Consider the following 12929-nt stretch of genomic DNA (forward strand, 5'->3'; position numbering starts at 1 on the left):
AGAGTGATTCCTGAGTACAGAGCCGGGAGTAACCCCTGAGTGTTGCTGGGCGTGACCCCCAAGCAAAAAATAACCCGAACAAAAAAAATAGAGACCCGCCATTCAGACTGCAGCAAACCCGCCGGCTCCCCTACCTACCCACTGCCCTCCCGCGTCTCCCGCTTCTCACCCCACCCCCCAGCTCCCCACCCGCCCTCACAAACGTGTTCTCAGAGGGGAACCTCAGTAGGGACAGGGAGGGCTCTTCTTTCCTCTGGAGACCCTCATGCCTTATGCCTTAGCCGCCTCTGGATGAGGCAGAGCTAGGGGGCACGGTCAGTCAGACACCATGTTCCGCGGTGTGCCAGGCACGGGCCCAGGGGGGAGCAGGACTGTCCTTGAGTTTTGAGCTTTCCCGTAGCAGACGACAGGCTCCAAAACGCTGGTGTTCGGGGTTGGAGCCACAGTGCAGCAGGTAATACAGTGCTTGCCTCGCGTGGCCAGCCAACCCGGGTTCAATCCCTGGCATCCTACAGTGTCCCTAATCGCACCAGGAGTGATCCTTGGGCTCAGAGCCAAGAGTACGTCCTGAGCACTGCTGGGTGTGACCCAAAAACAACCTCACAACCCCCCCCAAAAAAAACCAAGTAAATGCCGGTGTTTTAGTACAGTATGCAGGAGTCCCTCCTGGCCCTCACCCCAGCAACCCTCCCTGTGTGTAGGAGTCCCCACTGACCCTCTCCCCAGCACCCCTCCATGTGTGTAGGAGTCCCCCCTGACCCTCACCCCAGCACCCCTTCCTGTGTGTAGGAGTCCCCCCTGACCCTCACCCCAGCACCCCTCCCTGTGTGTAGGAGTCAGTCCCCCCTGACCCTCTCCCCAGCACCCCTCCCTGTGTGTAGGAGTCCCCCTTGACCCTCACCCCAGCACCCATCCCTGTGTGTAAGAGTCCCCTCTGACCCTCACCCCAGCACCCCTCCCTGTGTGTAGGAGTCCCTCCTGACCCTCACCCCAGCACCCATCCCTGTGTGTAGGAGTCCCCCCAACCCTCACCCCAGCACCCCTCCCTGACCCCCCTGCTGCTGCTGGGCAAAGAGGTGAGTTTTGCGTTACTCTACTAAGCCTGACGCTTACTGTGTCAGAGGTGTTTCATCCTGTCCCTTCCAAATTGGGGGTTCTGGAGGTCCCAGCTGGCCAGGCAAGTCCGTCAGTACCAACTGGGCCGTGAGTTATGCCCGTCCCGTGGTCTTAGAGAAGAGTGGGGAGAGGGAGCACTCGCAGAGCCTTTTGGGAAGAATGGGTGGACTCAGGGTAGGGGAAGACGGAGCATTTCCGGGGGGAAGGAAAGTATAGCCCAGAGATTTGGAGGTAGACACGAACCCAGGCTTGGTGAGGCTGGCGGTGGGTTTGTGTTGGGGGGGCCCGGGGTGGGCTGGACCCAAGCCAGGAAAGCCTGGAGGTGAGCTGTCCCCCAGGGGTGGCCACAGGGGCGGTTTTTAAGACAACCAGCCTGATGAGCAAAGAGTTGTAGGAGGAGGGGACGTGGGGGCCGGAGGAGGGGAGCCTGGCGCAGTGGCATCTGGGCTTCGTCCCATCCCCAGGTCCACGTGCTGTTTTCACCGGCAGCAAATCAGTTTCTGGTGGGGATGGAGTTTCTGGTGGCCACCCGGAGAGTCGCCCCACCCCCGGCAGTAGAGTGGGTAGCCCTGGGCTCTGGGGTCAGGCAGGTCCCTGGCTACAGGTCCCAACTCTGTCCATCACCAGGTCTGCCCTGGAGGGCTGCAGGCCGAGTCCACATCCTCGCCTGTCCAGCCCGAGCTGCTGTCGCCTTGGGCTTCAGCCAACAGGGGACGTGTCCCAGTCCAGGTTCCTGTGCTCATCTGCATCTCCTCGATTTACGGACCTGCCTTGGGTGGCGCTCAGTGCCTGGGGGCCACACCAGGTCACCATCCACCCAGAGGTGCTCAGGGGCCACAGGTGCCCGGCGTGGAACACGGCCTCCAAGTGCTCTCCATCCACAGCCAGCACGCATCTTTATGAGATCGGGCCCAAAGGACGACTGTGGGTGTGAGTAACGGAACTGCAGGTGTGAGACCCCGGGCAGAGTCGTGGGGTTCTAAGAAGGTGGGGTGGGTATATCCACAACCCCACTCATGTCCTCACTCGGGTTTGTCCATTTGGGGGGGCCACATTAGGTCGTGCTCAGGGCTTCCTCCTGTCTTCCTGGCTCTGGGCTCAAGGATCATGCAGACTTGGGGGACCATGTGTGGTGCCGGAATCACACCCAGGTCAGCTGCGTGCAAGGCATGCTATCCTATCTGTCTCTCTGGCCCCAGGTTTTTCTTTTCCTCTTTTTTTTTTTTAGTGGGGGGAGGGGCACTCTCAGTGCTTTGGGCCCATTCCCAGCTGGGTGCAGGGGTACTTCTGGCCGTGTCCAGGTGGTCATGCAGTGCTGGGGATTAAAGGATGCTCTCGCATGCCAGGTAAGCACTGCAGCCCTCGGAGCTATCTCCTTGGCCCTGGTCTGGCTTTTGAAGCAGTTGTGTCTATGTCCTCTCCCACTGAACCCAAAGCCCCACCAAGGCCGAGACAGCCTTCTGGACCCCACACAGGGCCTCTGATGTCTGTGCCAAGTTCCTGAGGGTGTCCCGGGAGCTGGGCTCTGGCCCTCGTTTCCCCCAAAACAGCTGCAGGTATTCTCGGGAGCACTCACTCAGCCGACCCTGTCTCACCCAGGCCCCGACGGGATCCTGGACCACACCCGGTTCTTCTCTGAGCTGCCACGTCGCAGGGGGCACTGGGAGATGCAGCATGGGGCCAGCACCCCCAGGGGTTTCTGCCTTGGCTCCCTGGGACACCATGCTGAGCTGGGGGAAAAGAGCTTCTTCCTGGGAGGGGTCCTGGGAAATGGGGAAGGCCAGGTACCTTCTAGATGAGAGCTGCCTCCCCAAGAGAAGGAGCTCTGGGCTCTGCTCCTTCTCCGTTAGTCTGGGGTGGGGGTCACAGTCAGCGATGCTCAGGAATTACTCCCGGGGTGCTGAGGGGACCACATGGGATGCTGGGGGTTGAACCTGGGTCGGCCACATGCAAGGCAGATGCACTCTCCACTCAACTATTGCTCTGGCCCCTCCCTCCAGCTCCCATCTGTTCTCCCTCAGCCCTTGCCTCGTGTGCTCATCTTTGCCCAGAGGACAGAGAGGGGGACCCCGAGGAGGGTGGTAACTGTCAGCTCCACCCCAAGGAGAGCCCCAAGTTTGTAAGGCAGTCTCGCTCTGCTCCACAGACCACGCCTGGGGGTGGTGGCTCGAAGACCCTATTCTGAGAATTTATTTTACAAGTAAGATCCAAAAGACTTGCTTTGAATCTTGGGTTTGGCCAGAGGTGTGTTGCTCCCCGCTCTGGGTCTCAGCTTTCCCATCTGTGAAATAGGTTGACACGGTTTCCCTTTCCTTTGAAATGCATGAGGTCTGAGGCCTGGAGGAGGAGCTAACTAGGTCATGTGTAATGTGTTTGCACCAGTACAAGACTGGGTTCCAAAGTGAGGGGCTTGTATCCTTTAAACCCTTCATACCGTGGGCTAGAGAGAGAGCACAGGGGTTAAGGAGCTTGACTTAGGGGCCAGAGAGATAGTACAGTGGGTAGGGTGTTTGCCTTTCATGAGGTCAACCTGGATTCGATCCCCAGCATCCCATACTGTCCCCTGAGCACCGAGTGCAGAGCCAGGAATAACTCCTCAGCCTAAGTCATGAGAGGCCCCCAAACCCATACCATGAAAGACAGATCAAAACTTCCTCCCGGGACCTGGCTCCTGGTGAACCTGTGCGGCCGGGGCAGAGACTGACTCCCCCGAGCCTTTCTGGAGAACGGGCACCTGCCAGCTTCCCGGTCATGTCAGGAGGTGCCTGGGCTCCTGGAGCCCCAGCCCCCACCCCAGGAGCCCTGCTCTGCCCATCTGGAGCCTGGTGGTCCCAGGCTCTCCTGCAGACCGCCTAGTAGGGGGACAGAGCCCCGGGGAGATGGCAGCTGAGTGTACCTGGGGCTTCTCCAACCTCTGGCCATGCTGCATATGCCCTTGGAGAGGGGGGTGCGCGGGGCGGCCCAGGGCTGTCCCCCAACACACCAGACCTTACCTCCTCCATGTTGCTAGGACAAGGCAAGTCCTGAAGTCGTGGTGATAAGGACTCTTTCTCACTTGCATGGGGGCTCAATGGCAGTGACTCGGGTGCAGTGACTCCCTTCACCTTGAGCACCTCGTGTCGATGCAGACTTATTCACCCCGCAGCATCTAAAGACCTGAGGCCATGGGCCTGGCCAGCCCTCCAAGCCTGCCTCCACCTCTTCAGCTTCGTCCTGTTTGTTTGTTCCCTAGTGACCCCAGGACACACTGGTAGGGTGAGGGGTTCAAGGAGAGGTGCACGAAACCCCTTTTCTCTTTAGGGCCAGATCGCTCACTCATGTCCAGGGCCCTGCCCCTCACCTGGGATCCCCCACAGCGTCCCCCAGCCCCCACCTGGCCTCTGGGAAGCTAAGGGTAAGACACGGTCCCCCGAGGTCCTCCTGGCCCCTCTCTGCACACACGCACACACAGAGAGGGTCTGATACCGCCTTGAGGAGTGTTAGCTTTACTTCCGGTAAGGTTGAACTCTGAAAGTGTGGCACTCTCTGTGCAGGAGCTCCCCTCTCCGGATTAACGCCACGGGGTTGTGTAGCTGTGGAGAGAAACATAAGTGGCACCTCCAGGTGTTCCCGGGAAACAAGGGCGGGGCTTGTTTAGGCCCCGGTTCCGGAAATTGTGGTTTATAACTTAAAATTTGTTGTTGTTGTTTGTTTGTTTTGGTGCCACCCCGGTGATGTTCAGGGGTTACCCCTGGCTATGCACTTAAGAATTACTCCTAACGGTGCTTGGGGAACGATATGGGATGCCTGGGTTTGAACCTGGCAGGCTGTATGCAAGGCAAGCACCCTACCCATTGTACTATCACTCTGTTCCCTAGAAATTTTTTACTAGATAATTTTATTTATGATTTATTATCAGTAACATTTTAAATTTGTATAGCTATGTTAGATATCCATAGACCCAAGAGCCTGGCAAAGTTTTTCCCTGGCAAAAGAGGTCAAAAATGGGAAAAGGGGGGCTGGAGCGATAGCACAGGGGGTAGGGTGTTTGCCTTGCACATGGCCAACCGGGGCTTGATTCCCAGCATCCCATGTGGGCCCCTGAGCACCGCCAGGAGTAATTCCTGAGTGCAGAGCCAGGAGTAACTTCTGTGTATTGCCGGGTGTGACCTAAAAAAGCAAAAAAAAAAAAAAGAGGGAAAAGGGGGCCATATAGGTAGTATAGTGGGTAAGGCACTTGCCTTATATGCAGCTGATCCAGGTTTGAGCCCCAGCACCCCATAGGGTCCCCTAAGTATCACCGGGAGTGACTCCTGAGCACAGAGGCAGGAGTAAGCCCTGAGCATCACCGGATGTGGCCCAAAAAACAAAACCAAAAATCAAAAATAAACATAAACATAAAAACAAAAATAAAAATAAACATAAAAACAGTTTAAGGTTTGGGGTCCTTCCCCAAAGCCCTGAGTTGCTGCCCTCCAGCTGCGAGAACACAGCTTCTTCCCCGCCTCTGGCTCAGAGACCGTCAAGCTCTTCCTGCTCCCTGTGTCGGCAGCTGCTCCGCGTGATTCGAGGAGAGGTTCCAGTCACCTTTTTGCTGTGGGGGAGAGTGGGTCGGGCCGCACTCAGGACTTACTCCTGGTTCTGTGTTCGGGAGCCGCTCCCGCTGAGACTTGGGGAAGCACGCGTGGTGCTGGGGACAGAGACCAGGTCTGCCTCCTGCCAGGCACGTGCCTTAGCCCATGCCCGATCTCTCTGGCCTGTGCCTGCAGCCGTGCTCTGCTTGGCTCATGCACCTCACGGTGGTGGCCCAGGCGTTTGTAGGCGTGAAACCCCAGACACGCCTTGGCACTTCCGCCACCACGTATGTGCGTATGTGCACAGGGTGTGAGGAAGAGGAGGCCGCTCCCACCTTACCTGGCCACAGTCCACCCCTGTTTGGGGAGGGGGGATGGGTGGCTTGTGGGAGAGAGTGTCAGTGAGGGTGGGCCCTCAGGATGGACCTCTGTGAGGTGGAGCTTTGGTCTCCAGGCTAGGGGGAGCCTCTGGGCGCCAGGACACGGGTGTGGGGGCCCAGAGGGGCGGAAGGGAGCTGCAGGGTATGGTGTGGCCCAGAGGGAGGAGGCCCAAACACCTGTCAGGAGCAAGAAACTCCTGCTGGGATCTGCACCCTGAAGTTCTTTCTGTGATCTGCTCGCTCTGTTGGTTCCTTGTACCCTCCCTGCCTGTCCCCCCCTCAACCCCACTTTTCTTTTTCTGGAGGGGCACACTTGCTGGTGCTCAAGGCTCTGCGCCCAGGGATCATGCCTGGCAGGGCTTGGGGGCCATATGGGAAGCTGGGGGTCGAACCCGGCTGGCCGCTGGAAGGCAAGCATCCTCTTCACTGTACTATCTCCACCTCAGGCCCTTTTCTTCCTCTTCCTCAGACCTCACCGGGCCAAGTTTTCCTGAGACACCCGGTACCAGAGTCTCCTCTCTCAGGGCTGGTGCCCAAGGCGCTTCGCTTCCCCCTTCGCTTCCCCCTTTGCTTACTCGGGAGCGTACACTGGCCCTCCCTTCTTCCTGGGGACCCCGCAGGTTGGAGGTGGGTCTGAGCACTGGAGCAGCGAGAGGGAGGACCCTGAACAGTGGCACGGCCTGGCCAGGTGGTGGGGGCAGGGCTCGCCTACCTGAAGGCGTTTCCGAAGTTCCGGAAAGTATTTCTGGGAAAGAAGAAGAGTGAGCCTAGTGGACGAGGGGGAGGTGGGAAACTGAAACCTGCCCCCCATGAAGGATTATTACAACGCACCTGCATCCCACTCAGAAAGAAAGGAGGGCCCGGGGCTGGGTGCCCGGGTTCCAAAAGCGGGGAATGAAACATGTATTGGGTTGGAAGCAGGAGTTTCCTGCTTTTCCTGTGAGCCTTTCCTTCCAGGTCTCACACTTGCCAGGGCGTAAAGTCTGCGCCAGAGGAAGCGGCCAGCCCCCACCCCCTCTCCAGGGCTATGGGGCCCGGGCCTCACTTACAGGGAGTCGTAAGGCAGGGGCTTCTGTCCGTAGCGGTCCAGGCTAGGGTTCTGGTTGATGAAGTACTGGAGAGAATCAAAAGAGATGGGAGTGGAAAGGTCCGTGAGTCGGGTGGGGAAGTGAGACATGAAGCCCCTTCCTACGCCCCACCCAGGACCCTCTGCCCTCGGCCTCCTATCCGCTCACCCCTGTCCTCACTCCTCCCCATCTTCTGGATTCCCAAATCCCAGGCAGGGTGCAGCAGCCCTGCCCTTACCCTCCATTTCTGGGTCAGCTCCGGCTTCAGGTACCGCACCGCATAGCCACTGCAACCCCTCACTGCAGAGAAGGTGAGCTCCTGAGGCCTCCACTAGCGCGGAGATGGAGCCCCGCCCCAGGACACGCCCCTCCAAGGGGCCCTGTCCCATAAAACCCCGACCCTCAGTGCAGCCACGCCCACAAAGCACTGCCCCTTAAGGAGCCCTCCCCTTAAAGCCATGCCCCTGACGTGAAGCCACGCCCCACAAAGCTCCGCCCCTCAAAAACCCCTCCCCCAGCCTGCAAAGCCACGCCCACAGTGCGGAGCCCTGCTCCTTGCATAGAGCTCCGCCTAAGGACCCGCCCCTCAAGGAGCCCTGTTTCTTAAACCTCGCTCCTTAGCGTAGCCACGCCCACAATGCTCCACCTCTCAAAATAGCCCCGCCCATGGCATGGAGCTCCGCCCCATCTGATACCACCTCTGCCCCACCCGGGCAGCTCTCCTGGGTAGATCAGTCTCTGTCCCTTCCCATCCCTGCCCTGCCTTGTCTTTGCAGGAGCCCACCCGGTGTTCCTGCCCGCAGTCTGCGCTCTCCCCTAGTGTCTGCTCCAGGGACCCAGCTGGGAGGCATTGTCCCCCACTGGATATTCCCCCGCACCGGTTGGACTGACCCCTGTTGTCCGGGCAGGGCAGCTTGAACTCTTCGGTGCAGGACACCAGGCGGGACCAGTCCTCGATGGCGTGCGTGAAGGAGGGCCAGCTGGCCCGGTTGATGCCCGGTGCGAGGGGCGCCAGCTTCCCCTCGCGGTACCTGTTCCGGAGTCTCTGTCCCTCCTTGGTGATGTCCTGCCGGGGGTGGGAGTAAGGGCCGCTCAGTCGGCGCGGAAGCCCGACGTGCCCACCCAGACCACCCCGTCAGCTGGAGCCGGTGCCCAGCGCGTGGGACTGACGCGCCCCTGGGGGGATGGATGCACGAGGGGGCCCCAAGGAGGCAGCTAAGTTGGTCAGGTGGTTCCCGTTTCCTGGGGCTGGGTGAAGCTGCTCCCCAACACCTGCCACTCACCAGACAGTGTAGGGGTTTGTTGGGGATCCCTAGGAGTGTGAAGCAGGCACTGTCAAAGTCCTCTGAAGAAAGAAGAGAAAAGGGGCGGTCCTGTGTCAGCAGCCAGTTGGGAGAGGGGTGGGCTTGGACCATACACATTGCTTTTATATTGAATTTTTTTTTTGACCAAAACACCCTCTTAAAGTTGAATTTTACTTTCAACTCACAATAAACTCAATACATCAAAGATTTCTTTTCTTTTCTTTTTAATTAAAAAAACCATCTAGGAAAAAAAAAAAGAAACCATCTAGGGTCCAGCAAGATAGTCCAGCGGGTAGGGCGTTTGCCTTGCATGTGGCAGACCCAGGTTCTATCCCCAGCACCCCAGATGGCCCCCCAAGCCCTACCAGGAGTGATCCCTGAGTGCAGAGCCAGGAGTAAGCCCTGAGCACAGCAGGGTGTGGCCAACATGAAAACCAAACCAAACAACTAAAAGTTGTTCATATCACTTGGAGCAGCTTCCTAAAGTATGTGTGTGTGTGTGTGTGTGTGTGTGTGTGTGTGTGTGTGTATGAGGGGAAGGAAATATGCAAATACATCAAAATGTTCACTAAAAGCTGGAGAAAGGTAGAAGTTTCCCTGAATTGTTCTTTCAGGCTTTCTCTATGATTGAATAGCCTGATAACAAAAAAGTTGGGGAAAACAATATGTGTGTTTGCATTAGTATACAACAGTAGGATAAGGTGAAAACTTTCTGTGATTTCCTATAGTAAGGGAAGTAAGTTACATGCTTACAGTGTTTTAAGTTTCTGTTTTTTGAGGGGCACACCCAGTGGTCCTTGGGGATTACCCCTTGCTCCGTGCTCAGGGAGAGCTCCTGGGAGTGCTCAGGGGACCATACGTGGTGCCGAGAACAAGCCTGGCTTGGATACATACAAGGCAGGCCCTCGAGCCCCTGGACTCCCTCTCCGACCCAGCATCCTGAGTTCCGAAGCTCTGGTGACTGGTGTTCAAAGCATCTGTGTGTTTGGGGCTGGAGCGATAGCACAGCAGGTAGGGCGTTTGCCTTGCACGCGGCCGACCCGGGTTCAAATCCCAGCATCCCATATGGTCCCCTGAGCACGGCCAGGGATAATTCCTGAGTGCAGAGCCAGGAGTAACCACTGTGCATCGCCAGGTGTGACCCAAAAAGAAAAAAAAAAAAAAAAAAAGCATCTGTGTGTTTGAAGGGCTTCCCCCAAGGCCAGAAGATGGGAAGGGCTAGTCGCTGTGTCGCTCCACCCCCCACGCCGGTCCCCGGGAGAGAGAGATGAGGAACAGGGAGCCCTGCACAGCCCTTTCCTGTCCCTGCCTACTGCTCCTCACCTGCATCCTGCCTCTGGGCTGCCCACCTGGGCCCTCAAGGGCCCTCTGTGCCACCTCAGGCCCCCCCTACGGCCCCTGATCCTCACAGACCCAGCCCTGCACCCAGAACCCAGGCACCCCCTCCTGCCCTCCTGCCAACATCGTTACCAAAGGTGCCTGCTTTACCTTTGTTTTGAATTTGTTTGGGGGCCACAGCTGGCTGTACTCAGGGCTACTCCTGGCAGCGCTCGGGGAAACATGGGGTGCAGGGGACTGAGCCTGGGCCTCCCACATGCCTGGTTGGGAGCAGGCACCCAGTCTCACTGAGCTAGCTCTCTGGTCCCGCCTTTATCTCTCAACTCTCTGCCTGACCCCTGACCCCCCCCACACACCCCATGTCTCTCCCTGGGTCCTAACCACTCCCCTTCAACCTCCTAGGACCCACCCCTGGTCCCCGTTCCTCTACACAGATATCACACTTCCTTTCTGCTTAGAGTTTATAGAGGTTTCTCTTCCCTTCTGGGCCAGTGCTCCGATGAGGTAAAGGCTAGCCCCAGTCTCACGCATCCCTCCTGAGTTACGTCCCGGAGCCAGTCACTCTCTTTTGAGCTGTATTCCCCTCCCAGGCCTAGCTGCAGCTCTCAAAATCCTCGCCCCGGTTTCCCCACGTTCCTCCTGCGGCCCTTAGCCCATGCTGTCCCCTCCCCCGTCTGCCCATGTCTCCACGTAGCAGAACGCCAGGCAGGAAGCACATGCTGAACACATATGCTGAAATGCACACGTCTGTCCAGGCGGCACCCCGTCTCTGCGACCAGCTTCTCAGCCCCAGGAAGGTTATTCTTTGGGCCCCTTTGGCCTTTTGATCTGCCGTTTGTGGCTTTGTCCACCAAGACCTCCTGCTTCCAAGTCTCGGGGGCCAGGGAGGTGGCCCAGTGGGTGGAGTACCTGCTTGCCATGCAGGAGGCCTGGGTTCAATCCCCAGCCCCCCGCCCTACCGAAGGGATCCCCAAAGGCCCAAGGGACTTGGTGGCAACTGGGTGCCTGACCTTTGGTGCAATAGGTGGAGGACTGGCAGTGCTCGTCCGGGAGGTAGCCTCTGACGGAGTCCATGTCCATGCGGCGCAGGGTGGGCAGTTGCGGGTGGTAGAGGCTCTGCTTCACACTCGCCAGTGGGTGGCGCTGGCGCACGACAGGGAGCAGGAAGACCGGAGAGGTGACGGCGTGGATGGAGCCATCGTCCCAGGGTACCAGCTCCAAGATGCGGGCCATGGCTGGGGAGCAGAAGACACCCAGGGGCTCAGGCCGATCAGACCCCTTCCTGGGAGTCTGACCGTGGCCAGGGCCGGTGTGTCTCATTGACAGGCGTGGCGCCTGCCGTGTGCCGGGGGGTCCCCCTAAGGCCAGGGCTGCTCTCACACACATAGGCTGAGGGCAGTGATGGGTCAGTCCCGGTGAGGCGGCGAGGGCCGGGCTGGGGTATGCAGGGAATGCGCTAAAAGAGGGGCCTCGATGTCTATTTTTAAGTGACAAACAGGAGGCAGCAGCAGCTGCCAGTGGGTTCAGAATTAGCTCAGATAAACCTCTGGGTAGCTAATGATGACTGAGCTCAGGATTCTGCATTTGCTCCGTGCCACCAGGAGGCAGCGAGGTTTTCAAGACGCAGGAACGGATGCCACCTTGCGACTAGGACACCTGCTGCCGGTCACCCTGGTCACCTTTCCAAAGCGGGCCTTAGGCCAGGGAGAGGGATGGCTCAGGGCAGGCCTGAAGCCCCGAGTTTGATCGCCAGCACCTCATGTCCCCTGACCCCAGCATCGCCCAGTCCGAGTCACACCAGAGGGTCAGGCCCCTGGACTGGGCCACCCAAGTGTCACCGAGTGTCACATAAATATAGCAAAATAACAGCTGCTGCCACAACGTCACACAGCAGGTCTTCCCAGGAGATGCGGGGGTCAGTGTGGCCTCAGCCAGCTTCCTCCTCACCCCAGTTAGAGGAGGCAGGGCGGGGGGGGCACGGGTGGGGACAGGCCCTGGGCTGGCCCTGTCTGGGGAGGAATCCCTGCTTTGCGGTTCCCAAATTTTGTAGCTCCCATTCCTCACTACCTGTGTGCGTGGTGCGGGTCCAGATCCCCCGGCTTGGGTCCACCTTCTGCTCTCTGGCCTGCCCAGTGTGGACAGGGCGCTGGGGCGGGGCTGGGCCTTCTGCAGCGGCAGAACAAAGGAGCTGTGTGCCCTGGCGATGCCACTGCAGCCGGATTGTGAGGCGCCCCCCGCCCCCTGCTGGCTGAGGGCTCCTTTCAGGCACTTGGGGAAGTGCTGGGTCTGGGGCTTCCTGGGGACCAGCCAGCTTGGGCTGTGTTACCCTGGGCGAGGTCCTAGCGCACTCTGGGTCTCAGTCCTCCCGTCTGAATTAGGCTCTGGACCCCACCAGAAGGCCTGGAGGCCTCGTGTCCCCTCGGGAGGGGCTGCCCTGCCTTTGAGGTGCTGGGGCGGGGATTTGGGGTTAGCCTGTCCAGCATATGGGGATCAGGGAGTGGTGGCTCAGCAGGACAGGGATTAGCAGCCCCCCAGGCACCCCGCCCCCTTCCCAGGGCAGCAAGGTCATGAGTGATTAAGCTGAGTACTCCCTGAGTACTTTCCTTCCCCACCCTTGGTTCCTGCCACTGGTCAGCTGGTCACTATTCCAGGAGAGCAGTGATTTTAGAAAACAACAACTGAAAATAACCAATAATTGCAGCTATGTGCTGAAATCGGAATCCTCATTCACCGTTGGTGGGGCGGTCAGCCAGTTCAGCCGCTGTGGAAAACAGCTAGAAGACTTCTCAACTAGCAATAAAAAAAGTTAACAATACCAGCAGTTTCACTCCCTGGCAGTGATGCCAAGAATGCAAAAACACTCATTTATAAAGATATATGTACACCTATGTTACACCTATGTTTATTGAAACCCTATTTACAGGAGTCAAGATCTGGAAACAACCCAGATGTTCAACAACAGATGAGTGGATAAAAATATTGCAGACTAGGGGCTGGAGCAATTGTACAGCAGAGAGGGCATTTGCCTTGCATGTGGCCAACCCGGGTTCCATTCCCAGCATTCCATATGGTCCCCCAAGCACTGCCAGGAGTAATTCCTGAGTGCAGAGCCAGGAGTAACCCCTGTGCATCACCGAGTGTGACCCAAAATGCAAAAAAAAAAAAAAAGAA

General features: G+C 58.2%; 1 protein-coding gene across 1 annotated transcript; it reads right to left on the bottom strand.

Moving 5' to 3' along the window:
• Positions 1 to 4594: 4594 nt before the first annotated feature.
• TEPP (testis, prostate and placenta expressed) lies at positions 4595 to 11849 on the bottom strand. The gene is made up of 8 exons (XM_055146350.1): positions 11826 to 11849; positions 10769 to 10993; positions 8400 to 8461; positions 8004 to 8182; positions 7355 to 7412; positions 7099 to 7163; positions 6762 to 6794; positions 4595 to 4688 (listed from the first exon to the last, which is right to left on the bottom strand). The coding sequence occupies exons 2-8, from the start codon at positions 10989 to 10991 to the stop codon at positions 4667 to 4669; spliced, it is 642 nt and encodes a 213-aa protein (XP_055002325.1). The 5' UTR covers positions 10992 to 10993; positions 11826 to 11849; the 3' UTR covers positions 4595 to 4666.
• Between the last annotated feature and the right edge of the window lie 1080 nt (positions 11850 to 12929).

This window comes from Sorex araneus, chromosome 8 (assembly GCF_027595985.1).
Source record: "Sorex araneus isolate mSorAra2 chromosome 8, mSorAra2.pri, whole genome shotgun sequence".
Taxonomy (NCBI): domain Eukaryota; kingdom Metazoa; phylum Chordata; class Mammalia; order Eulipotyphla; family Soricidae; genus Sorex; species Sorex araneus.

Excerpts from the sequence above, each read along its gene's own strand:
- TEPP (XM_055146350.1), bottom strand. The coding sequence starts at position 10,991 with ATGGCCCGCATCTTGGAGCTGGTACCCTGGGACGATGGCTCCATCCAC. Across the intron at positions 6,795-7,098 it reads CCCCTGCCTTACGACTCCCT|AAATACTTTCCGGAACTTCG; the intron begins GTAAGTGAGGCC and ends CTTCTTTCCCAG. Across the intron at positions 4,689-6,761 it reads AACTTCGGAAACGCCTTCAG|CTACACAACCCCGTGGCGTT; the intron begins GTAGGCGAGCCC and ends TTCTCTCCACAG.